The sequence below is a fragment of the Hyaena hyaena genome, unplaced genomic scaffold, assembly GCF_003009895.1.
Source record: "Hyaena hyaena isolate Hyena2069 unplaced genomic scaffold, ASM300989v1 scaffold_114, whole genome shotgun sequence".
NCBI lineage: Eukaryota > Metazoa > Chordata > Mammalia > Carnivora > Hyaenidae > Hyaena > Hyaena hyaena.
In genome coordinates this window covers 2338493-2363274 of record NW_024080746.1, presented here as the reverse complement: position 1 = coordinate 2363274, position 24782 = coordinate 2338493, and the positions used below count along the sequence as shown (strand labels likewise).

Sequence of the window (24782 nt, the reverse complement as noted above, 5' to 3'; positions counted from 1 at the left end):
TGAAATGAAAAAATGTACACTTTTACTTACTTTATAGATTAGACTATCCACCAAAAGGTCATGTTGTATCACATTGGTCTTAAGCTGCTCATAATATAAGATATCCTACATTTAAAAGTAAAACAAATAAATAAAAATTAAAGGTCAATCACATATATAGAGTCAGCCTCAAATTTTAATAAATAATCACTAATAGTATTATAAACTCTAAGAGGACTTTATTTTATTTACTACATTCTCCATGCCTAGCTAATGATAGATACTTAATAAATATACCTAATCCCATCACTTAGGATAAGGTCTGAGCACCCAGTGGGTATTAAATGAATGTTTCCTAAATTAATTAATTGTAATTTAACCTTAATAGCAAATACAATCTTTATTAATTACTAGATGCCAGAAAGTGTTTTACCTACCATATATGAGTTAATTCATTGAATTTCATACCAATAAAATAAAATAAAATAGTTCGGTGATTATTATTCCAATTTTAAAAATTATTATTCCCATTTATATTTGAGAAACAGACCCAGAGAAAAAAGTAACTTGCTGTCCAAGGCCACAAAGGTAGTAAGATTTGATCAGGGAAACGTGGTCCCAGACTCTAGTCAAAAAAGCAGGAGAACTACTCTGTACTGTTGTTCTAATACCTAAATTATTATCAAATAAAAAGGTTAAACATAACAAATCATCTCTGCTAGTAGAAACGATCACATAGCATACGAAAGAAGTCAGGTTTTTTTGGTATCAGAATATGGTTCCATAACACTATAAAATCTGATTAACTGTATACAGTGAGAAGATTAGGCTAATATTTAATTTAATAGAGAATAAGACATAGAAGAGAGGAAAGATGGAAAGAAGAGAAAAAGAGGGGAAAGGAATAATACGGAAGGACGGAAGAAGGGAAAAAAGGAGGAGGGACTTGAAACTATAATCCAGTTAAGCATCAGGTTAATAGTTGGTCAGGACATTCATTAATTAAAAAAAAGAAAAAAAGAAGAAGAAGAAGGAAGGTAAGGATCAAGTGATAGTAGCTGTGCTTCAGACAGAAGGAGATATCATCTCATTGTTTTAGCTGATCCTTATGTTCCCCCAGATCTCTCCACTCATCTCTCAGGCACGTTAGCCCTGGTTTCTGCCCATATCAAAACACTGCTTGGCTCCTCAGTACACACCAATCTGTATGATTCTTTCTGGAGATATCCCCTCACACAGGTAAGAGCTGTGGGACAGGGTTGTGTGGGACAAAGAAGAATATCTGTTGCGTGCAGCTGCCTTGGCAGGATGGTATATGACCCTATGTTTCCTGAAATATGAAATATGATCTCTTTTTTTGTTTGTTTTGTTTTAGAAAGAGAGAGAGTGTGAGAAAGCTGGGGAGTGGGGCAGAAGAAGAGGGAGAGAGGTAGGTTCCAGGCTCAGCACAGAACCAGACACAGGGGTCCATCCCATAACCCTGCGATCATGGCCTGACCCAAAATCAAGAGTCAGACACTCAACTGACTGAGCCACCCAGGCGCCCCTGAAATTAATTTTTTAATCTTGAAAGGTGCTTAATACACAGTTCCCTGGTTTCTGTCAAAATGCTCTTTGCCTAAAAATAATCTGGAGATTTACTGGCTATTTTTAGTCATTTTAATTTTAATTTTTTAAAAAGCCTTACTTTGCTCTTATTTATGATGTTTTGATTTCTTAACTAAGGCAAAATTATTTTATTATTTTAATTTCCATTGTATCTACTGAATCCATTTCTCTCGCTAGAATAAAAAAGCATTCTTAGATAGGAATAGTACCTAATTCAAATACTAATCCTTGACAATTGGTGAAGAGCCTAGCATTATACTCTAATGTTTCCTAGCAAAGGGGGTGGAAAAGCTGAGAAGTTTAAAGTCATGCCTCTTTTAAAGATAAAATAAATTAAAAATCACAAACTGATATACGACTGTTTAAAAAAAGTGAAACAATGTAAAGCTGTGTAAAGAAAAAGTTAATTATCCTCTCTTTTTCCATTCTGCTTTCCCAAAGAAACTAATGTTATTTGTGTTGTATTTATAACATTATTTGTAAGTTGTATTCTTCCATAGCTTTCTCCATGTTTGTACAAATAAATAATACGTAGGGGGTTTGGTTGTCATTTTTGAACACAAACTGGAATCATACTATACTCATTCAGCTTCTCTAACTAGACATATAACATGGTCATCCTTCTATGTTAACAATATACATCTGTCTTTCTTCTTAATAGCTAAATACACTATAATATTTTTAAAGCTGTGCCATAGACGGATCACAATTTATTTAGTCTTTCTCCTATAGATGGATACTGAAGTTGCTTGCCACCACAAATAACACTGTAATAAATATCCTTATGTACATGAGCTTTTGTATGTATGGGATACATTGACAAAGAAAGGATTATAGGCTGAGGGTTAATATATACCTTTAGCTAGGCTACTGTTTGCCCAACCATTTCCCAAAAATGATCAATTCAAATTCCCACCAGCTACACATGAATGCACAAGTTTACATATATCCTTACCTCTTTTAACTTTCTCATGTATGAAAAATGGTGTCTTACTGTTGTGTTAATTTGCACTTTCCCAAATAACAATAAAGGTGAACACCCTCTCATTTGTTTCCTGGCCATCTGAATTTCTACTTCAGTGATTTTCCTTTCATAACATTTTTCTATTAGATTATATTTATTTTATTAATTTGTCAGTCTATTTATAATAAGGATTAACCCTTTGTGTTTGAATTACAAATACTTTTTCTTCAAAAAAAGGGTTGTTTGATTCTCGTTTATGGTACACATTGACAAAGTTTTTAAAATTCCTTATGGCATTGGAGTTTTTGTTTTTTGCCTTTTTTTTTTTTTTTTTACTAAGGCATGGCTATCTTACCACATGTTTATACAAATATTTTTCTATTTTTTTCTAAAATTACTATTTTTTCTTTAAATATATATAATCTATCTGTAACTTATTTTTACATATGATAAGCAAAATGTCTGTTTTCTTCCAGAAAGGTGGTTAATTATCAGCATCATTTATTCAATAAACCATAAATTTTCAATTGAAATAAAACTTTATTCCTTCTCTATCAAAAATGGACAGATTCAGCAGGTAGAAAATTAGTAAGGATAAAGTTGAATACAACAACCTGTCAATTAACCGGATATAACAGACACTTGTAGAGTACTTGATTCAACAATGGTAGAATGGAAATGTTTCTCAAGCTAACATGGGACATTCACCAAGATGGACCACATTCTGGGTCATAAAACATCCTTAACAAATTTCAAAGAATAGAAATTATACAATGTCTGCATTTAAGATCACAATGGAACTAAACTAGAAATAGGTAACAGAAAGATAACTTTTGGTTATCTTTGGATAACCAAAGATGGAAAATTTGGAAAATGACCAAATACTTAAAGATTAATCAACAAACTTCTAATAACACATGGGTCAAATAAGAGCTCTCAAGATAAATTTAAAATATTTTGAACTAAATGAAAATGAAAATGCAACTTATGAAAATTTGTGGGATGCACAAAAGTGGTGCTTAAAGATAAATTTATAGTACTGAATGGATTAAATCTAAACACAATAATTTGAGTTTCCACCCGAGGAAAACTAGAAAAAGAAAATTAAATCCAAAGTAAGCAGAAAAAAGTAATCATAATATTTAAAGCAAAAATAAATGAAATTGAAAATAGAAGGCCAACAGAAAAATATCAAAACCAAAGCTAGTTCTTTGAAAAGATTAGTAAAACTGTTGAGCCTCTAGCTTGGCTAAATAAGGAAAAAAGAGAGAGGACACAAACCATTAATATTGAAAATGGAAGTGAGAAGATCACTACAGATCCTGTGGACATTAAAAGGATAATAAAAGAATACTATAAACAACTGTATACCCACAAATTTGAAAACATAGGTGAACTAGACCAAGTATACGAACAACACAATTTGCCAAAATTCTCCCAAAAGGAAACAGACAGTCTTGAATAGGCCTATATCTATTAAAGCAATTGATTCAATAATTCATAACCTTCCAAAACAGTACTAAGCCCAGAGGGGTTCACTACCAAACATTTAAAAAAGACACTCTACCAGTCCTCTACAATCTCTGACAGAAAACAGAAGTGGGGAAACACTTCCTTGCTTGTTCTATGAGGTCAACATTACCCTAGTACCAAAACAGACAAAAATATCACAAGAAAAGAAAAATAGAGACCAATATCACTCATGCACATAGACCAAAAAATCTTCAACAAAATGGTAGCAAAATTGAATCCAACAATGTATAAAAATAACCGTACAGCAGGACCACATGGGATTTACCACAGGTTTATAAAGCTGGTTCAACATTTAAAAATCAATTAATGTAATCTATCACATCATGGGTTAAAAAGAAAAAAAACATTATATTAATAAAGTAAAAGCATTTTTAAAAATACAATATCCATTTATAATAAAAACTCTTATAAATTAGAAATAGAGGGGGAACTTCCTCAACTTTATAAAGAATACCTACAAAAAACTTACAGCTAACATAATGCTTATGTTGAGAAACTCAAAGCTTTCCCCCTAAAATTAGATACAAGGTAAGGATGTCCCCTCTCACCACTCCTATCCAAGTACTAACCAGGCCCGACCCTGCTTAGCTTCCGAGATCAGACGAGATCGGGCGCGTTCAGGGTGGTATGGCCGTAGACTCACCACTCCTTTTCAACATCATGGTGGAAGTTCTAGCCAATGCAATAAGACAGGAAAAGGAAATAAAGGGCACACAGATTCACAATGAAGAAGTAAAACTGTCTTTGTTTGCAAATGACATGACTATCTATGTAGAAAACCCAAAAGATTTGACAAAGAAAACCTCCTGGAACTAATAGCAACTACAGCAAGATTGCAACATAAAAAGGTTAATATTCAAAAGCCAATCATATTCTCATATACAAGCAATGAACAAAGGGAATTTGAAATTAAAAACACAATATCATTTACATTAGCCCCCCAAAGAATAATGTCAACTTAGGTATAAATCTAACAAAATATATATAAGATCTATATGAACAAAACCACAAAATTCTGATGAATGACATCAAAGAAAAATTGAATAAGTGGAGAGATTTTTCATGTTCATGGATAGGAAAAATCAATATTGTCTAGATACAAGATGTGCATTCTTTCTAACTTGATCCATAGATTCACTGCAACCCCAATCAAAATCCCAGGAAGATATTTTGTGGGTATTGGCAAACTGATTATCTAAAGTTTTTATCATGAGGTAAAAGACTCAAAATAGCCAACACAATACTGAAGGAGAAGGAGGAGATTTTAAAGTTTATATCAAGAAGTAAAAGACCCAGGATAGCCAACACAATATTGACGGAGAACACAGTTGGAGGACTGATATTACTCAACCTCAAGACTCACTATAAAACTACAGTAATTAAGGCAACGTGGTATTGGCAAAGGAATAGACAAATCAATGGAACAAAATAGATTCCAGAAACAGAACAACATAAATATAGTCAACTATATTTGGAAATATATAAAGTAAATATGTAGAAGTAAAGGAACTATGAGGGAGCAAAAACCAAAAACCAATCTTTACAAAAACGGAGGATAAAATAAGTGGATATCCACATGCAAAAAATAAATAATCTAGATATAGACCCTAACACCCCTCTTAACTCAAAATAAATCACAGACTTAAATATACAGTGCAATGAAACTCACAGGAGATAATATAGGAGAAAACCAAGATGACCTTAGACATGGTGATGCCTTTTTAGATATAATCCCAAAGACATGATTCATAAAAAGAAATAACAGATAAGCTGGCTGCATTAAAATTAAACACTGTGCTCTGCAAAAGACAATGTCAAGAAAATGAGAAAAGAAGCCACTGACCAGGAAAAAAATAATTGCAAGATATATCTGATAAAGGACATTTATCCAAAATATACAAAGAATTCTTACAACTCAACAAGAAAACAAACAACTCAATTAAAAAATGGGCTACAGAGCTTAATGGACACCTCAACACAGAAGACCTACAAACGGCAAATAAGCATATGAAAAGATGTTCCACACCATATGGCATCAGGGAAATCCAAATTAACACAACCAGATACCACTAAACACCTACTAGAAGGGCCCAAATCTGGAACACCGACAATACCAAATGGTGGTGAGGATGTGGAGCAAGAGGAACTCATGTTCACAGTGCAGAATGGTACAACCCATTTGGAAGATAATATGGTGGTTTCTTATAAAACTAAACATTCTCTTACCATACAATCCAGCAATCTTGCTCCTTGGTATTTATCCAGAGGAGTTGAAAATTTATGTCCACATAAAAACCTGCACACACATGTTTACAGCAGCTTTATTCATAACTGTCAAAAGTTGAAAGCAACCACGATGTCTTTCAGTACGTTAATGCATAAACTGTGGTATATCAAGACAATGGAATATTCAGCACTAAAAAGAAATTAGCCATCAAGTCATGAAAAGACATGGAGGAACCTTAAATGCATGTAACTATGTGAAAGAGGCCAATCTGAAAAGACTACATAATATATGATTCCAACTATATGACATTATGGAAAAGGCATAATTATGGAGAGAGTAAAAAGATCAGTAATGGCTAACATGTTGAAGGGGAAGGCGGAGGGAAGAATAGGTGGAGCACAGGGGGTTTTTATGGGGTGAAAATCCTCTGTACAATACCATTAGGTTATATATCTGTCCTTATCCATTTGTCCAAATGTACAACACCAAGATGAACCCTAAGGTGAACACTGGACTTAGGGTGATTATGTCAATACAAGTTCATCAGTTTTAGCAAATGTATCACTCTGGTGCGGGGTGTTGATGACTGGGGAGACTATGCATGTGTGGGGTACAGTGGGTATATGAAAGACCTCTGTACCTTCCTTTCAATTTTGCTGTGAACCCTATAACTGCTCTAAAAAAACAGAATCTTAATACTTCTGAGTGATTTGAGTGATTTTAATTTATTATTATTAATGTTCTTTTTAAGTTTGGGGTTTACATTTATATTAACATAAAAAAGTGAACCAAAATCAAAGAAAATATTTCTTTAGGTAGTATTTACTACAAACATGTATTCATATCTACATTATTGCCTATAATTTATAAATTCCCACAGAGAATTTTATTTTGTTATTCTAAATAGTAATTTGTAACCATATTTGTAATGCTTTTTATTATAAACTAATGATAAATACCCTTCATCACCAAGGCTAGGAAACTAATAAATATTTCAAATAAAGAAAGTCATTAAAATTCTAATTTTAGTGCAGTATGCTTCCATAAAGAAGTATATCTTCAAAATTCTGTGAATAACTTAACATCTATAACTTTAGATATGTAACAGTGCTACTGACAAAAATCTACTTTTAATTAAAAGAAAAAAAACCATACCAGAGAATTTGAGACCTGGAAGGGACCTTGGAAATATCTAGTCTATTTGCCTTATTTGAACATTGAGGAAATGAGATGTGGCCAAGTTAACTGCCTTAGTCAAACTTAGAGAACTAGTTAGTGACTCATCTAGTCCTCCTAATTCCAATCCAGGATGTTTGGTTTCAATAATTTTTAGTGTAATTTATCCATATAAAATGAAAGAAAAACACAGATAGGAAAGTTTAAATTATAACTATGTTATAGTGATAAAGGATGACTTTTATATTAATATTTTAATTATATTCTATAAAATATGTAAGCATGTAGAAAACACAATGATTACTAATAATATTACAGGATATTTTAGGAGTATTTTGTATAAACTCCAGTAATACAGATATTTAAGAGTAATAAATTATGGTTATAAAAAGCAATCTCTGAAAAACAAAGTAGTCTAATTTTTTAGCATCAGAGAATATTTAAACTTTAGTATGTATATTTGTTTGGTACTTTATGCAGACTTACACTCTTTAACTAAAGAAAAAAGGAAATACACTCACAGGAAATGAAAGACTACAAAGAACATTCCGAACATTATACGAGCCTACCATTTTCAGACACTGTACGTGATACTGACGTTTATGGAGAATGAAGAGGAAAAAAATCTCTGTCCTTAGGTACTCAACCTGGAAACTGCAGCAGCCAAGTGAAGGAAGTACAGTATATGCAGGGCGCCTGGGTGGCTCAATTGGTTAAGCGTCCGACTCTTCATTTTGGCTCAGGTCATGATCTCACGGTTCATGGGTTTGAGCCCCACGTTGGGCTCTGCGCTGACAGTACAGAGCCTGCTTGGGATTCTCTCTCTCTGCCCCTCCTGACTGCTCTCTCTCAGAATAAAGAAAGAAACTTAGGAGAAAAAGAAGTATGGTATATGTTTCTGTGTCTTTAGGCCTTTGCTCCTGCCCTGGTTATGGCAGGAGAAAGAAGGAATGTCTAACTGTAGTGCTAATGGAGTTGGGAGAAGACAAGGTAGGGGAGAGAATGGCAGGAAGGCTTCTCAGAGAAGGTGACGGAATAAGCTGGGTCTAAAAGAAGAGTAGGAGTTTCAAAGCGGACAACAGTCAGTGGAGCTTTTCTCAGGAAGAGAACTGCATGGTGCAATGAGAGATAATAGAGCACCTCTTAGAGGACCACAAACACATCGATGTAATTATGCCTTTTCGTTTAGACATCATGAGTCTGGCATAATTTCAGAACACTTACTGGAGTTCTGTAGGCAAAACTGGAAAGAAAAGTTTTAGGCTAAGAGAGAGTTTGGCTGAAGACAGAGCCAAATCCATTAGGGAATAAGTGACTTATAAATAAGATAGGCCAGGTAACATGTACGGAATGAAAAGAAGATCAAAATGGAATTCTTACAAATACAAGCCCTTAAGGTCCAGTGAAGGAACTCAAAATGGACGTGAAAAAAAAAAAAAAGAAGAAGAAGAAGAAAGGAAAAGGGAGAATGCAGAACCAAGAAAATAGGGCAAACTAAAAGACCAAGAATATTTCATGGGCAGAGTAAGCAAGAGTATCAAATACAGTAGATGTAAGGACTAAAATGTGCCCACTGTTCCTCGGTGACTTTAGCCATGGCAGTTGTAGTCATGTAGTGGGGTGTATGCCAGACCATGGTAGACACGGTAATTAATGACACTAAGGAAGTGGATCCCTCTAGCACAGATTTCTTTTCAGAAGGTTTAGCTATAAAAGTAGAGGAGGCAAGAACAGGTACTGATGCAATTAAGTGTACAGATTTGGTGAAAGGAATCTGAACGAGTTTCCTAAGATGATTTCTGTTTCCTCCAGGTAGGAGAAGAGGAGGTGTTTTGCTAAGACTCCGAAAAGAAGTGTTGAGGAGAATGAAGGTCAGAAACAGGCACTGTGGAGACTGAATGAGCTGACCAGGAAAATCTAGGAAGGTCAGGTATTGTTACTGACCTGGGGAAGGTTGTGGAGAAACTTATGAACTCACTAAAGAAAATTTTAATTAATACTAGTCCTGGTTATTTTATTAGTAAGCAAGTATGTAAAACAAAGTATAGAAGAATTTTCAGTATTCTTTAATTAGCAAACTAAATTAAGCAAAAAATTTTTAAAATATGAAGAATGTTTACTAAATATGGATATCTTGATATGCAGCTAGGGATTTGCATAAAAGAAAATATATAAAAGCAATCTTTTTAAATGTATGACATATTTCCTTAATAAGAGGAAAAAAATAATGTTCTAGTGAAATAAATTAATTACTAGGAACTTGAAGCATTAAATCCAGTCTTTCTATTGAGATAAGATTTAAAAAATATATCCTTATGGGTGTAAAATATGAAATGTTCCACTTAACTATATAACTCCTCAATTATGATGCATTTCTATGTGTAGCTTATTTTAAGTGATTGAAAAAAAAGTTCTGATACAGTACTCTTGATAAGAAGTAACTATTCAGGGCCCCTGGGTGGCTCAGTTGGTTGAATGTCTGACTTTAGCTCAGGTCATGATCTCATGGTTTGTGGGTTCAAGCCCCGCATCCGGCTCTGTGCTGACTGCTCAGAGCCTGGAGCCTGCTTTAGATTCTGTCTCCCTCTCTCTCTCTGCCCCTACCCCACTGGTGCTTGCTCTCCCTCTCTCTCAAAAGTAAATAAACATTAAAAAAATTAGATAAAAAAAAAAAAGAAGCAACTATTCATCCCCCACCCTCCCCACCCAGTGTACCTACCACCTACAGCAGTTATTTTGGAACTGATTTAATTTGTTGAGGTCATACTTTTACACCTGAAAATAAGTGAAAGTGATGGAAAGTGTTTCATTCAATAAAATCAAGGTTGCTCTTCTGAAAATATTAATTTCTATTTCCAGACTTGCCATTGTGCATTTAAAAATCAAGATGGTGGGAATGCCTGTGGCTCAGTTGGTCCGACTTCTGATTTCAGCTCAGGTCACGACCTCATGATTTGTGAGTTCAAGCCCTGAGTTGGGATCTTTTCTGACATTGCAGAGCCTGCTTGGGATCCTCTCTCTCCCTCTCTGCCTCTCCTCTGCTCAGGCTTTCTCTCTCTCTCAAAATAAATAAATAAACTTAAAAAATTAAGATGACTATTAGCACAAAATTCAAGTGTAAAAACTGCCTCTGAACACTATAATAAACAATCAGTTTTTTGGAATTTAATTGGGATTACAATTTTATTCTAGGATGATACTGCTTTTTTTTTTTTTTTTTTTTAAGTAGTCTCCCTGCCCAACATGGGACTTGAACTTAGGACCCTGAGATCAAGAGTCAGATGCTCTACCAACTGAGCCAGCCAGGTGCTCCTCTAGGATGATACTTTTGGAAAAATTCTAAATTTGCTTCTAAAATTGTAGCAATTAGTTCATCTGGAGAGATCGGTTTTGTTAACCTAGCTCCTGATGAGTGAACCTGGTAGGTTATCTACACAGTTATATCAGGACAAGAGTTACCATCTTTTCTCTAAGAGCTGATATTCTCCTCTAAAATGCCCAATATACACTCACTTCTGCTATGGAAACTGTTACTTCTAATGTCACCACAAAACACACCAATATCATTTGGTCTAAAACTTCTTGAAAATAAATGACAACGCTTACTCTTTCAGAAAAAAAGCAAGTAATTTTTAAAAATTTTTAAATGTTTTATTCATTTCTGAGAGACAGAGAGAGACAGTGTGAGCAGGGGAGGGTCAGAGAGAGAGGGAGATACAGAATCTGAAGGAGGCTCCAGGCTCTGAGCTGTCAGCACAGAACCCAATGTGGGGCTCGAACCCACGAGCTGTGAGATCATGATCTGAGTCAAAGTCAGATGCTTAACCAACTGAGCCACTCAGCTGCCCCAAGAAGCAAGTAATTTTTGACAGTAATGTTCATAAAGGTAAATTTAAAACATACATACACACAAAAGAACACATGTAACATAATTTGCAAAGGTCGGGGGTGTACTTTTTATAATAATATGAATAGTTCATTTTCTTAAAAACGATTATTAGAAACTATAATTAATTTATAACATAATACTATGCAACATGTAAGTATTATTCTATTACTACCATTAATGGTGACCATTCATGTCATGCACTGTGTTAGAAGACATATATGTCATTTCATTTGATTCTCATAACCACCCTATGATATAACTATTATTACCTATATTTAAGTGTGGGTAAATTGAGGTTTCAAGAAATTTAACTCACTCACTGGCACATTTCAAATAAGCTAAGTAAGCTAGGAGTTGAAACAAGGTCCATATAATTCCAAAACCCATGCTGGGTTGTTTTTTTTTTAAGTTTATTTCTTTATTCTGAGAGAGAGAAAAAGTGGTTGCACACATGGAAAAGGAGAGAGGGAGAGAGAATCCCAAGCAGGCTGCACATGGAGCCCGATGTGGGGCTTGATCTCATGAACAATGAGATCATAACCTGAAGCAGAAATCAAGAGTCGGACACTTCACTAAGTCACTCAGGCGCCCCCTACAAAACCCGTGCTTTTACCCACTAAGCTACAGAACTATTAGTTTGCTACTTATTAAAATCTTTAAATGGATGGAATATATGATCAACGGGCTTTAAGCAAAACAAAAATTTTTTTCAAAAAGAATCAATGTTTTATATAATTTTTCTTTATTGACTCTATTACTTGTCTTTTGGTGATTTCTCTTCATATTCATTTTATTTCCTAAAATAAAATGTGCCTATACTTAGAAAAATAATACTGTCACATAATCTGTCAGACTCTAGAACCATAAAAATAGTGCATGTTTCAAAAGTAACTGTAGGGACAAAATGCTCATTTACATATATTGAGCAGTCCTTCTTTATCAATCCTTATTCTAATGTCCCAGTTCTTCTACACGTCTTCACTGATCTCTACTGGCAGACTCCATTTCTTAGCATTTCATTTACTGTTCTTTGTAGGTATAAGTTTAAAATATCCAACTAATTATCAATAATAAAAACTTCTATGTTAAGCACACAGTGATTATTATATTGTTGATCTTGTCTTAGAAATCAAAACTACAGTGATTTTTGTAGATAATAAAGGGAGTAAATATACTTGACTGAGAAACCAAAATTTAAAAAAGGTATTTCTATCTTGAATAACTGGTTATTGGGGAGCCTGGGAGGCTCAGTCAGCTAGGGTCCAACTTGGCCTTAGGTCATGATCTCACAGCTCGTGTATTTGAACCCCATATCGCGCTCTGTGCTGACAGCTCAGAGCCTGGAGCCTGCTTCAGATTCTGTGTCTCCCTCTCTCTGCCCCTCCCCTGCTTACACTCTGTCTGTCTCTCTCTCAAAAATAAATAAACATTAATTAAAAAAAAAAAAAACTGTGAATAACTGGTCACTGAAGAATAAATATAAATAGCTCAAATCTGGCCTGTCTTTTTTGATTCTTACCTCAGGTTGACTGGAAATATTCAAAATGAGAGCCCATAACTCTGCTCTCAGTGCTGTGGGGCTTCCTTGTCTGATATACTGTTGAGCAGCAGCACTGTCTTGTTCTGCTAGCACTGGGAAAAGTACAGTAAAATCTCATTACAAAAGTTATAACGTAAGAGACAAAACTGAAACCTTATAATTAACATCTTTGGGGAAGCTAACATTTCATCTTTAACATAATTACATCATGTCTTGACAGCCTTCTTTTACTCTCTGAATTTTGATGTGGCCCTGTTTACATCCCTATCAATACAGGTCAAGTCTGAAATTCCTCTACCTCCTACCCAATTTGGTAAAAATGTTTAACGTAGGTACCTTGAAATTACTTTGCTCCACGGATCTGAAACTAGTGATAGACACGCATAAATTTCTTATGCATATTCTCTAAGTCAGGAATGTTCTAATATTTTGAAGTACTATGGTATTTAAAGTATTATGGCTAAGAATTATAAAGAATATGAGATACCTAATCCATTAGATGACTTTTTAGCTATTTCCTAAAATCAACAGAAAAGAGAGATTTTTCTTGAAAAGAACTAAGAAAAGAACTGATATACCCTTATAAAGTCAAAAACTATAATCAGCCAAGTTCACAAAATTATTATATTATTTTTCTTTCATTTTCATTTTCATTGTCTATAATGAAAACACCAACTATTAAGTCCAAAAACAAAGGCTCTCCCAAAACAAACAAAACCATTTTAAAAGCAAAAAAAAGACCTACTAGGCAACTGCTGATATTTGTCTAACATACTATTTTCTTATATTTTCTTTTTAAAAGAAAAGGGAAAAAACTTATACTAAATGAAAATGACATAAGCAAAAGAAATAAAGGGATCATATCAAATAAAAACAGATGAGGCATATTCTTTAATTTGCAACTGTGTTTAATGAAAACAAATATACAAGTAAAAAATGATGAAATCTTAAATATTATTTTGAAAACTGAAGCACAGAGTTTAGAACATCATAATTCCCATAGAAGGTACATTCTGACACAAAGACTTATCTGTACTTCGTATCTCAAAGACAAAAAAAGATTTATAAAAACAAGAAGAATCTTCAAGAGACAGGGAAAAAATGACTCCCCAGAACACTGAGGGCCGCTTTGGGTAGTAAGTCTCACCATTGTGAACAGTCCAAGAGAAGTATATTCTCTCCTAATGCAGGGGCATATTCCCATTAGCACTAACGAGAAGCGTGTGGGAGCATCAAAGAGACAGACTTCCTCTTTGATTTTAAAATGAAATTCTGCTGAATGGATTAAACTAACATTCTTAAAAATGTGTGTCTGCATTTATTATTTCCTTCTTAGTGAAGCGTCTGTGTTCTTCTTTATCTAACATTTATTGATGAAGCCAAAATGATACATTTCTCCTCTTTATAAAGATTCCCATTATATTATCTACGTAGTTAAATAATACTCTTTTTTAGATTTTTAGTTTTCCAGAGAGTGGATTTCAGTCTGAGGCACATGATGAAGACATTTGCTTGAGACTGTTTCATTTTCAGAAATTATAATTAGTATAATCAAAAGCTTACCTTTTTGCCCAATACGTACATGCTCATTTTCAAAAAGTTCTAAAAATGATAAGATTATTAGACACAAATATGATCAACTACATTTAGAACAATATTAGGTATACTTTTTTCTGGTATTAATACTGTAATTATTTCTAAAACTGAATGGTTCTATAGAAAACTATAAGAATATTTATCTTTATATGTAGAAAAATCTTTTTTCTAAGTTGCTTAAAGTTTATGGAAATTAAAAGGGAGTTAAGTACACTTAATCAGAAGAGAAAACTGATAACCAATTTTCCTTTGTTAAAATAAAACAGAATATCTTTTCACAGCAGAAAAAGGTCTACTCATCTTGACAGCTTCATTTGCAAAGCCCTAATTCTGCTCTAATCTGCCATGAAAGCATAGCTAAAACAAAACAAAAAACCTTAATGCTATTATAGGTAAAATCCCACTATACAAATGCCATTTTAAAAGGTTACATGGGAGAAACAAAGATTTGCTTTTAAAGCACCAGTCATAATGGGAAAAGACTCATAAACTAAACCACATTAAAAAAATAAAAAACACTTCTCTTTATCAAAAGCTACCAGTGAGAGTGAAAATATAAGTCACAGAGTTGGAGAGTATATCTGCAATAAACATATTTGGCAAAGGCCTTTAATCTAGAACATGTAAAGAACTCGGTAAAGACAGACAACTATCTGATCCAATAGGCAAAATATGTGACAGGTTCTTTACAAAGTAGAAAACCCAAAGGACCAGTAAAGTTATGAAAACAGGCTCAACCACATTAGTCATCAGAGAAACACAATGAAAACCATTATGAAATATACACTCATTTTAATGCCTAAAATGAAAAAGCCTGACAATTCTAAATGCAAATTAAGTGGAGCAAATGAACTTTTCGTACAAAGGGCAGTGGTAGTATAAATTAGTGCAGCCACTTGGAAAGCTATGCATGTCCTAGAACAATTAGCAATTTACTCTCAGGTATGCACCTTTTTTTTTTTTTAATTTTATTTATTTATTTATTTATTTATTTTTATCTACAGTTTATTGTCAAGTTGGTTTCCATATAACACCCAGTGCTCATCCCTACAAGTGCCCTCCTCCATGCCCAACTCCCCCCTCCCCCCAAACACCCATGAGTCCTCAGTTCTCAGCATTCAAGAGTTTCTCATGGTTTGCCTCTCTCCTTTCCCCCACAATTTCTCCCCTTTTTCTCCCCATGGTCCTCCGTTAAGTTCCTCCTAATCCTCCTATACGTGTAAACATATGTTATTTGTCCTTCTCTGCCTGACTTATTTCGCTCAGCATAACACCCTCAAGGTCCACCCATGTTGCTACACATGGCCAGATTTCATTCTTTCTCATTGCCATGTAGTATTCCATGGTATAGATAAACCACATCTTCTTGATCCATTCGTCCGTGGATGGACACTTAGGCTCTTTCCATGTTTTAGCTATTGTTGAGAGTGCTGCTATGAACACTGGGTACATGTGCTCCTGTGCATCAGCATTTCTGTGTCCCTTGGGTAAATTCCTAGCAGTGCTATTGCTGGGTCATAGGGGAGTTCTATTGTTAGTTTCCTGAGGAACCTCTACACTGTTTTCCAGAGGGGCTGTACCTGTTTACATTCCCACCAATAGTGTAGGAGGGTGCCCGTTTCTCCACATCCTCGCCAGCATCTAGAGTTCTCTGATTTGCTCATTTTAGCCACTCTGACTGGCGTGAGGTGGTATCTCAGTGTGGTTTTGATTTGCATTTCTCAGGTATGCACCTTAATGAGTGCATATGTGCACCAAGGAACGTATATTACCAATAATGGTAATAACCAAATAGTGGGAACAACTCAACTGATCATCAGCGGTAGAAATCATCAACAGTATGATCCCATATCTATAAAGTACAAACTAGACAAAAGTAGCCTATGATGTTAGAAGTCAGGATAGTTGTCACCCATGGAGGTGGCAGAGACTGGAGGTGTGCCTGGAGGCTTCTAGGATGCTGGTAATACTCTTATTTCTTGATCTAGTCAAAGGTTTCACAAGTATACTCGCGTGGGAAAAATTTGCTGATCTGTATAATTATGATTTGTGTCCTTTTCACTATGTACATTATATTTCTATAAGTCATTTAAAAATTAAGAGCAAAAAGGAAAAGGATTATGAAACTATAAGGGGCAAACGTTTAGCTCTTCTCCCCATCTCAGAGAAAATCAGTTTGTCAACTTGTTTTCTTCCTCTTCCTCCCCACAATCTGAGAAAGAAGGAGCTGTTAATTGGATTTGTCACATTTACAACAGTGATTAGTTCGCCTTTTCTCATGAATGGGATAACTGTGTGTTAAGGGTCATGAACTTACATATGACTGGGTAAGTAGAACCTGGGTCCCCTGGCAACCTGGTGACCATCTTGGCACTTGATTACCTCCTGAGCAGAATGCTCACGCTCAGACACTTCAGAGCTCTAATCTGAACTCAGTGGCCTGCTGGTGGTGGGTACCTGGGTACTGAGGGAGAGGGAGACCTGTCCTGGGCTAACAGTTTAACGCAGTTTTCTAAAAAGCCTGTTCTGTGATCCCCAGGGTCAGCCCAGCCAAATACAAAATGGTACTCTACTTCAGTCTTCCACTTGTTAATATTTTCAGGGTTAGATATATTTTTTTAGCTTTAAAAAATTATCCATAAACCTAGTTTTACCAAATAGAATATATGAAGCAGAGTACCCTATTCTTTTAGTTTATTTTATTCCTAATGGCTCTGAAGTTGAGCAGATTATTTACAATAACCATCTAGAGTGTTTGGGATCCCTGCCAACTGACAATCATTTTCTATAACTAAAGTATTCGAATATATTTATTCCAAAGACTGTATATAAAATAATACTACCAGTTTCATTTTAATTAGCTATGACTGCCAAGGCCCAGTGACCAAAGAATCAAATGTTGTCAGTCAATTCTTGTCTCTGTTAAAAACGGATGACACTACTGGATGATAATAGTGCTTTATTACTGAAAGTAGTAGGGAATAAAAACAAAAAAACTTCTTTACAGAATTTAACTATTCAATTATATGACATAAAATGACTTTGATTTGTAAGTGCTATTTTCTAGTCCAAGAATAAGAAGCCCAAAAATTTCATAACCAGGATTTCTAATCTGTTACTCAAAAAATGCTTGTTAAGCTGTATTGGCTATGTTAATAAATGCGTCTATATTAGTAAATTGCTTGGGGGAATAAGTGCTCTGGTAAAATGAATTGGCAAGATTCTAAGCTAGAAGTTTACTTAGGATTTCTCATAGTCTAAAAGATAGTGACACAAACTAAATATCTTAATAAGGTATATCACATAGCCTTTCTCAAACCTTACTTAGCAATAAGATCCTCTCTTTCACAGGACATCTATCTGATGTATGCTTCAGAAATTGTTGAGCCAACTAAATCTGCTTTTCTTCTTTTAGAAACAACAAACTGTTGAAAATGTCTATTTAGCAAAATCCCATCTCATTAGATTCATTATTATGTATATTCGGGCAATAATAGCAGACATATGACCGCCTGTTATCATAAAGCCTTATGAAAGAATATTGATCTTGCTTACCCATCTAGCATGAGTCTTCCACATAGTTTCCACTGTAAGTATGTAGATGTGTGTACATATATATTTAAAATAATGAATATTCATGACAGTTTGTAGGAATAATAAATATGTCTAATTTTAGGTTATTTTTAAATCTGGATTCTGTATTATAAAGGTAAAGATATTTCTCCTGACTTTATATAAAAGCTGTTAAGTTAGCAAGTCAGATATGTACTTCAAATATGAAAATTAAGTTAACAGTATTTATGAGACATAGGTGACACAGGTTTTTAAAGAAGGATATAGTGCCTTTAAGTCAGAGTATACTTAATCCTAAATATAAAACTTGCATCTAGTGAGACACAAGTATTAGCAATATTTGAAATCATTAGCATCTCAGTTCAAGTTTGACCAAAGCCACAGACATAGATCAAAACATTAAAAATACCAACAAATTCTAGGCAAAAGTAGTTATATATAACCCTGTTCTTCTTTCCAAGTAATACTGTTGGTTAGCAATTCTCAAGTCATGTAAAAATCCAAGTACTATACCACTGAAATCAATCTCATTGGATAGACACCAATTTAACCCAATTTCTAACAGTCTTGCTTTGAGAAGTAGAGAGTAAAAATAACTGCATCAACTAAAGAGATCATCAGCCTCCTTGGGCAGATGTAGGTGCTCTTTCATCTGCTCCAACTGCCCCTTGTATGTAATAATAGCAAATACCACACTGATTCTTACATAGATCTATATTTCTACTATATCTTCCCTAAGGATAAAGATTAGGTCATATCTGTGTGTTCACTAGTCCCTGGCCCTTAGCAGGGTCTCACATTTGTGAATCAAAGAAGAAAGAACTATACTCTAGATTAAGAAAAAAAATAGGTTTTCTATAGCATTGCTACGATAGAGTTTAGAACAACTTTAAGCAATTCTTAAGGATAATTTAAAAGTAAAAAACATAAATACCATTCGAGGTTATATTATTATTTTCTTTTCCTTTTGTTATATATGGCTATCATCGGCCATGAACAGAAATATAAGATATCTGTCTTAGTTGTTCAGATTGCTACAACAAAAAACCCACAGACTAAACAGTTTAAAAACAACAGAAATTTATTTGTTACGTTCCAGGGGTTAGAAGTCCAAGATCAGGGGGACAGCAAGCTGGGTTGTTGTGAAGGTGTCTTTCTGAGCCACAGACTGCTGAATTTTCTCTGTGTTCTCACATGGTGGAAGGGGCTAGAAAGCTCTCTGACAAGGGCACTGATCTCATTCATGAGGGCACACCCTCCTGACCTAATCATTTTCTTGAGACTCCACCTAATACCATCACCGTAGGGATTAGGACTTCAAAATATGAATTTCAGGAGTACACAAACATTCAAACTATAGCAATATCTTATTCCGTAAGATGTATGATATCTTCTTATAAAGTAAGAAAAGACTATCAAAGGGGTCAGGAGGAGAAGCAGCATATAATGGCAGACTTTGAAGGCAGACTGCTTAGTTCTGAACCTTGGTTCTAGCACTTACTAGCTTTGTGAACTTGGGCAAGTACTTAAAATCTTCACTTCTTCAACTTTAAAATGGTAGTAATACTTCTATCTCACACAATACCAGAAAATTAAAACCATAATGCAGTGCTACTATATATCGTCAGAATGACTAAAACAAAGATGGAATATATCCAGCAGTAGCAAGCATATAGGACAACTTCTACTCTCATACCCTGTTGATTGAAGTGTAAACTGGTACTACCATTTTTGAAAATTCACTGGCAGTTATCTACTAAAGATGAACTTATACAAACCTCAGGAGAGAGAAATTGTCTTTCCAGGTGTATACTCAACAGAGGAGTATACATGTGCTCACTAAAAGAAACATATTAGTATGTTCACAGCCGCCTAATCTGTCATTGCCTCCAACGTGAAACCTTCCAAATACTCATCAACAGTAGAATGGATAAATAATGTGGTATATTAATACAGTGGAACACTATACTGCAAAAAATGGTCCACAAATACATATAACAATGTGGTAGAATTTCACAAATATAATGTTGAACAAAAGAAGTGAAACATCAAAGGGTACATACTATATGCTTCCATTCATATGAAGTTCAAGAATTGGTAAAATTAATCTATATTGCTAGAAATCAGAATAGTGGTTATCTTTGACAAAGGGGATAAAGACTGAAAAGGGCTTCAGTATACTGATCTGGGTGGTATTTTAATAGGTGTGTCCAAATCATAAAAAATCCAATTGAGCCATTCTCTTATGGATATGTACTTTTTCTCTCTTCCTTCCTTTCTTAAGTAATCTCTACCCCCAACATGGGGCTTGAACTCACAACCCAGATGTCATGAGTCATATACTCTACCAACTGAACCAGCCAGGCATCCCCTATACTTTTCTATATGCATTATACATTAATAAAGTTTTAAAAATAGAATAATACATACCTTGTAACATATAGTAAGTGCCCAATGACTGTTTATTATGTTTATAAAATAAGGAAATAGCCAACTTCCTTATTTTATAGAGAAAGAAGCAAGTCCAAAAATGTAAAGTGACTTGTCCAAATGTAAAGTGTGTGTCCAAGTCACACAACTAGCCAGTAGCAGAGGAAAGACTAGAACAATTCCATTACACGATAGGCTTCCCATGTTTTAAGTCAGTTTTTACTTCCTATTGATTATAGATAAATACCAATCTGGTCTTTTATGAAAAACACATGGTATTTATGCACAAAAAAAGAAAAGCTATGGAAATTTTGTGTTTGCTTAAGATTTAAAAGACACTAATTTTATAGCCTAAGTTTATACTAGGTAGAATGTCAGTATTAACTTGGTAATACAAACTATAAAAATAGATGGTAATGGTCAGTAAATGAAAATATGAGTGCTGCCAATGATGATTTCGCCAAAAAAAAAAAAAATGACTTCAATGTGTCTAATGACTTTTCAAAATTAACTTTAAAGGTCTTCAAATAAATACAAAATCTATTTGAATTCTGATCACTGCAACATACAGAGTTCTGTTCAGTAATTAACAGTCATCAAGGAGAAGCAAAAAGTATGCTTCTTTTTCAGACATAAAAGAGTTACTGGATTAATTTGGAAATGACAAGACAAGCCTTAAACTGACTCTCATTTATCATTAATCATATGCCATTTGAGAGAAACACTTACCCGGAGGCACTTGATTAGAATCATCTATACCCAGCTGTCCTGTAGTTAAGCCCAGTTCTACAAAGAATTCTTTCTGAAAAATAACACACATAGAATTAACATACATCTCAAACTTTGCCCCACAGTAGGAACAAAAATCACCTTCATCTAGACACCAGCTTAAATAAAAAATCACAATGTAAAATGAATTTTTGCTTCATTTGAATATCTAAAAAGGAAGAGGGTATTTTTGAACTTTTCAGTAGTAATGCATTTGTTCAAAATTTGGCCTGTTTAGCTAATAGACTATTCAGTAAAGACATGATAATCACACTTTTGAGTAAAGAACTAATAACATTAAAATCATTCCTCAAACACACAAACACAGTATGTGCAGAACTCATCAACTTTATCTTCTAAATTCAACATCTAAAATTACCAATATGATTCTCTACTTGTGTTTTCCATGGTATTATAGTTCACTCCACTCTTAATCAACTAAACACTGCAAATATCCAAAACAACTTAAATTAATTTTTAAGCAAAATTAGACTATCAACTGTTCTGCTAAAATAAAAATAAATTAGATTTATTCTCCAGACTTCCTCCACTTATCTAGTAATGTCTAGTGAAAGTAATCATGTTTGTCTATTATTTTTTAAATAAACAACAACCCCATATTGTTCACATTATGTTTATTCCGTAAGTAATTAAATATTTCTATTAATATTTGCCTCAGAGTTTTGTTACTATTCTAATCGCTAAAACCAAACTTCCTTCTCCTTTAAAAAATGGAATTAGTTTTAATCCTTCATAATTATGTATTACTTAAATTAATGATTTATTTGTGACCCTCATAAGACAGTTATCCAGCCTAACATTCACATTCATTTCATTTTTGTATTGATTTTAAATACCTGATGTTATACTTCAATTTTTAACTAAACTTGACTTTATACTTTAAAAAAGCACTTCAATTTATGTTTCCAACTTTTAATGACTGAAGAGGTAAAAAATATAATGTTATTCATCCATTTTCAATCACTATCTTCTATTTATTGTAAATATTCTTCCTTCATTTAAATCATTAGAATTAATGATAAGGTATTTGATTATTTAGTAGTCTTGATCTTCATTCTACAGAAGGGACTTAAGGTCCAAAAAGCATTTTGATATTAGCTGCTGTAATCACAAGGAGAATTTTACTTATGCTAAGATATGTTAAGGCACAGAAATAGAACTCTGAATATCCATTTTTTTATTTCCCTGCTCTGAACTACTTTTTAGGCAACATCACTAGACCTGGCTTCTAAGTTCAGATTTCGTTCAAAACTCACCCAAGGTATCAGGCCTTCCGGATCCCTTTCTTGATATTCCAGGCTGATATAAGCAACTCTCTATTTAAATATATTACCTTTTATAATAAACCTCTAGCAAAGCACATAATCACATCATATTGAAATTACCTTTTTACTGTCCATCTCCCCACTAACGGAAGCTCCGAAAACAAACACAAGGATGGTCTCTTCCATGTATTTGTACCCCAGTACTTGGCACAGTGCTGAGTGACATGCAGCAGAGGTGCTCGGTAATAATACTGAACCACACTGCCGAGCTCTAGTTCCAACCAGATGCCTCTACGTGACTGAATTAGTAAATAGGAATGAGCTGACAACTTCAGTTTAAAGTTAATCAATTTCTGTTTTAAAAAAATGTCCTTTTAACACAGATGAGACTACAGAACATTGTGAACTAGGTTTGAAAGCCATGTATTACAGGATCATATGACTCAGTGAGCACAACGAAGTTCAAAACTCATAGAGAGACCAAGGTCTCAAATAAACATGCATCCTGGTCAGAATCGTTATCTCCAGGTTGCAGGACTCAGGGAAGGCAGGAGCCACTAGCCCCAGGGAGAGCAGGAAGGCAAGGACTAACTGTACTCTTAGCGGTGATAGCCACAATTTTTCTGAAAAGTAGCCACAGGTTTTTGGTTCCTCAATAGCTAAGAATGAACCCACATCAGTTCCAGGTCCCGACAGAGAGAAGATATAATTCGTCCCACTTAATGCACATGCTGACTCTTTTCACACAGTATCCTTTCCCTGCTTCTTTATCTGGCAAACTCCTTCAAACTAGTCCAAATGGCAGTACCTCTATGAGACTTCCCTCCACTTTCAGGAAAAGAACCTGCCACTTTCTTTTCTGTACACGTTGTATAAACTGCTACTAAAAGGACTTCTAAAGCTTTTTAAAAATAACATCTTAAAAATGAATTGTTTAGCAAAGTTGTAGTATCAATGATTAACAGTTATATACTGCTTATTAAGTTCCAAGTACTGTCCATATGCTTTATATATTATTTTAGCTTCCTAGTGCTTCCCTTATGAAAAAAAAAAAAAGTACCACTAACTGGGTGGCTTTCAACAACAGAAATTTTTTCTCACAGTTCTAGAGGCTAGAGGTCCAGAATCAAGGTGTTAACAGGGCCATGCTCTCCCTGAAGACTCTAGGGGAGAAATCTGTTCCCAGCCTTTCTCTTAGCTTCTGGCATTGCTGGCAATCTTGGGTGATCCTTGGCTTATAAACGCATAACTCTACTCTCTGCCTCCACTGTCCTATGACACTCTCCTTGTATATCTCTCCTCTGTGTCTCTTCTCATAAAAACCTGGTCTGTTGGCTTTAGGGCCCACCCTTTTTTGATAAGACATCATCTTAACACGATTGCATCCGCAGTGGCCCTGTTTCCAAATGAGGTCACATTCACAAGTACTGGGGGTTAGGACTTCAACATATCTTTCTGAGGCACACAATTCAACCCATATTTTTATCTTAACTTGTTGATCTACACAATACTTTTATGAGATATTATTATCTGTATTTTACAAATAAGAAAACTAAGGCTCGTGGTCAAGAAAACTTGTTCAAGGTCACATAGCCGGTAAGGGGCAGAGCAAGAATTTGAACCCCAATGAGTTAGCTTCAGAATCTAATCAGCCAACCATCATGCTATACTGCCTTCACATGCAGCAAATAGTTTAAGAAGTCAAATCAGCTAAAAAAAAAAACATATAACAACAAAATAGCAGTTCCTTATCTTATCTATTCCTCCAATATATGCACATACAAACATGCCCACACACACATGCACACACAAACATAACTGGCCACTACCCAGACCACTTTTAGCTCTTTTTCTGGCATTTATCTCCCGATTTCAAGAAACAAATATATATTGCTGTTTTTATCAGTCTTAGATATCTATCGATTTTTTCTTGTAAATAAGTATTTTAGCTCATGTTCATTCGCTTTTCCTCCATCCAACATTCCAATATAATTACATATCAATTATTGATTAAATCCATATTAAAAGTTTGCATTATGACTATTTAAATATTATTCAATGCTGAGCCATGTAGTTTGCTATAAATATGCTTCCTTTCTTTGGTACGTGCAGCTGATAATTAAATCATTTTTTCCCAGTAATACAATTTTTTTCCTAATCATTTATATCTTCCTATAGCCTTCAACAACTCTGAAAAGATCCTCCACAATATA

At 34.4% G+C, this 24782-nt stretch overlaps 1 protein-coding gene across 2 annotated transcripts in view; it reads right to left on the bottom strand.

Annotated features, from left to right (window-relative positions):
- The window catches only part of TBC1D19 (TBC1 domain family member 19), a 151992-nt gene that overhangs the window by 66060 nt on the left and 61150 nt on the right, over positions 1–24782 (bottom strand). For both annotated transcript variants that reach the window (XM_039236646.1, XM_039236647.1), the window contains 4 exons: positions 21245–21317; positions 14480–14518; positions 12896–13008; positions 31–105 (listed from right to left, as the gene is read on the bottom strand). In XM_039236646.1, coding sequence (XP_039092577.1) covers positions 31–105; positions 12896–13008; positions 14480–14518; positions 21245–21317 — 300 coding nt within the window. The remainder of the gene's footprint in view (positions 1–30; positions 106–12895; positions 13009–14479; positions 14519–21244; positions 21318–24782) is intronic.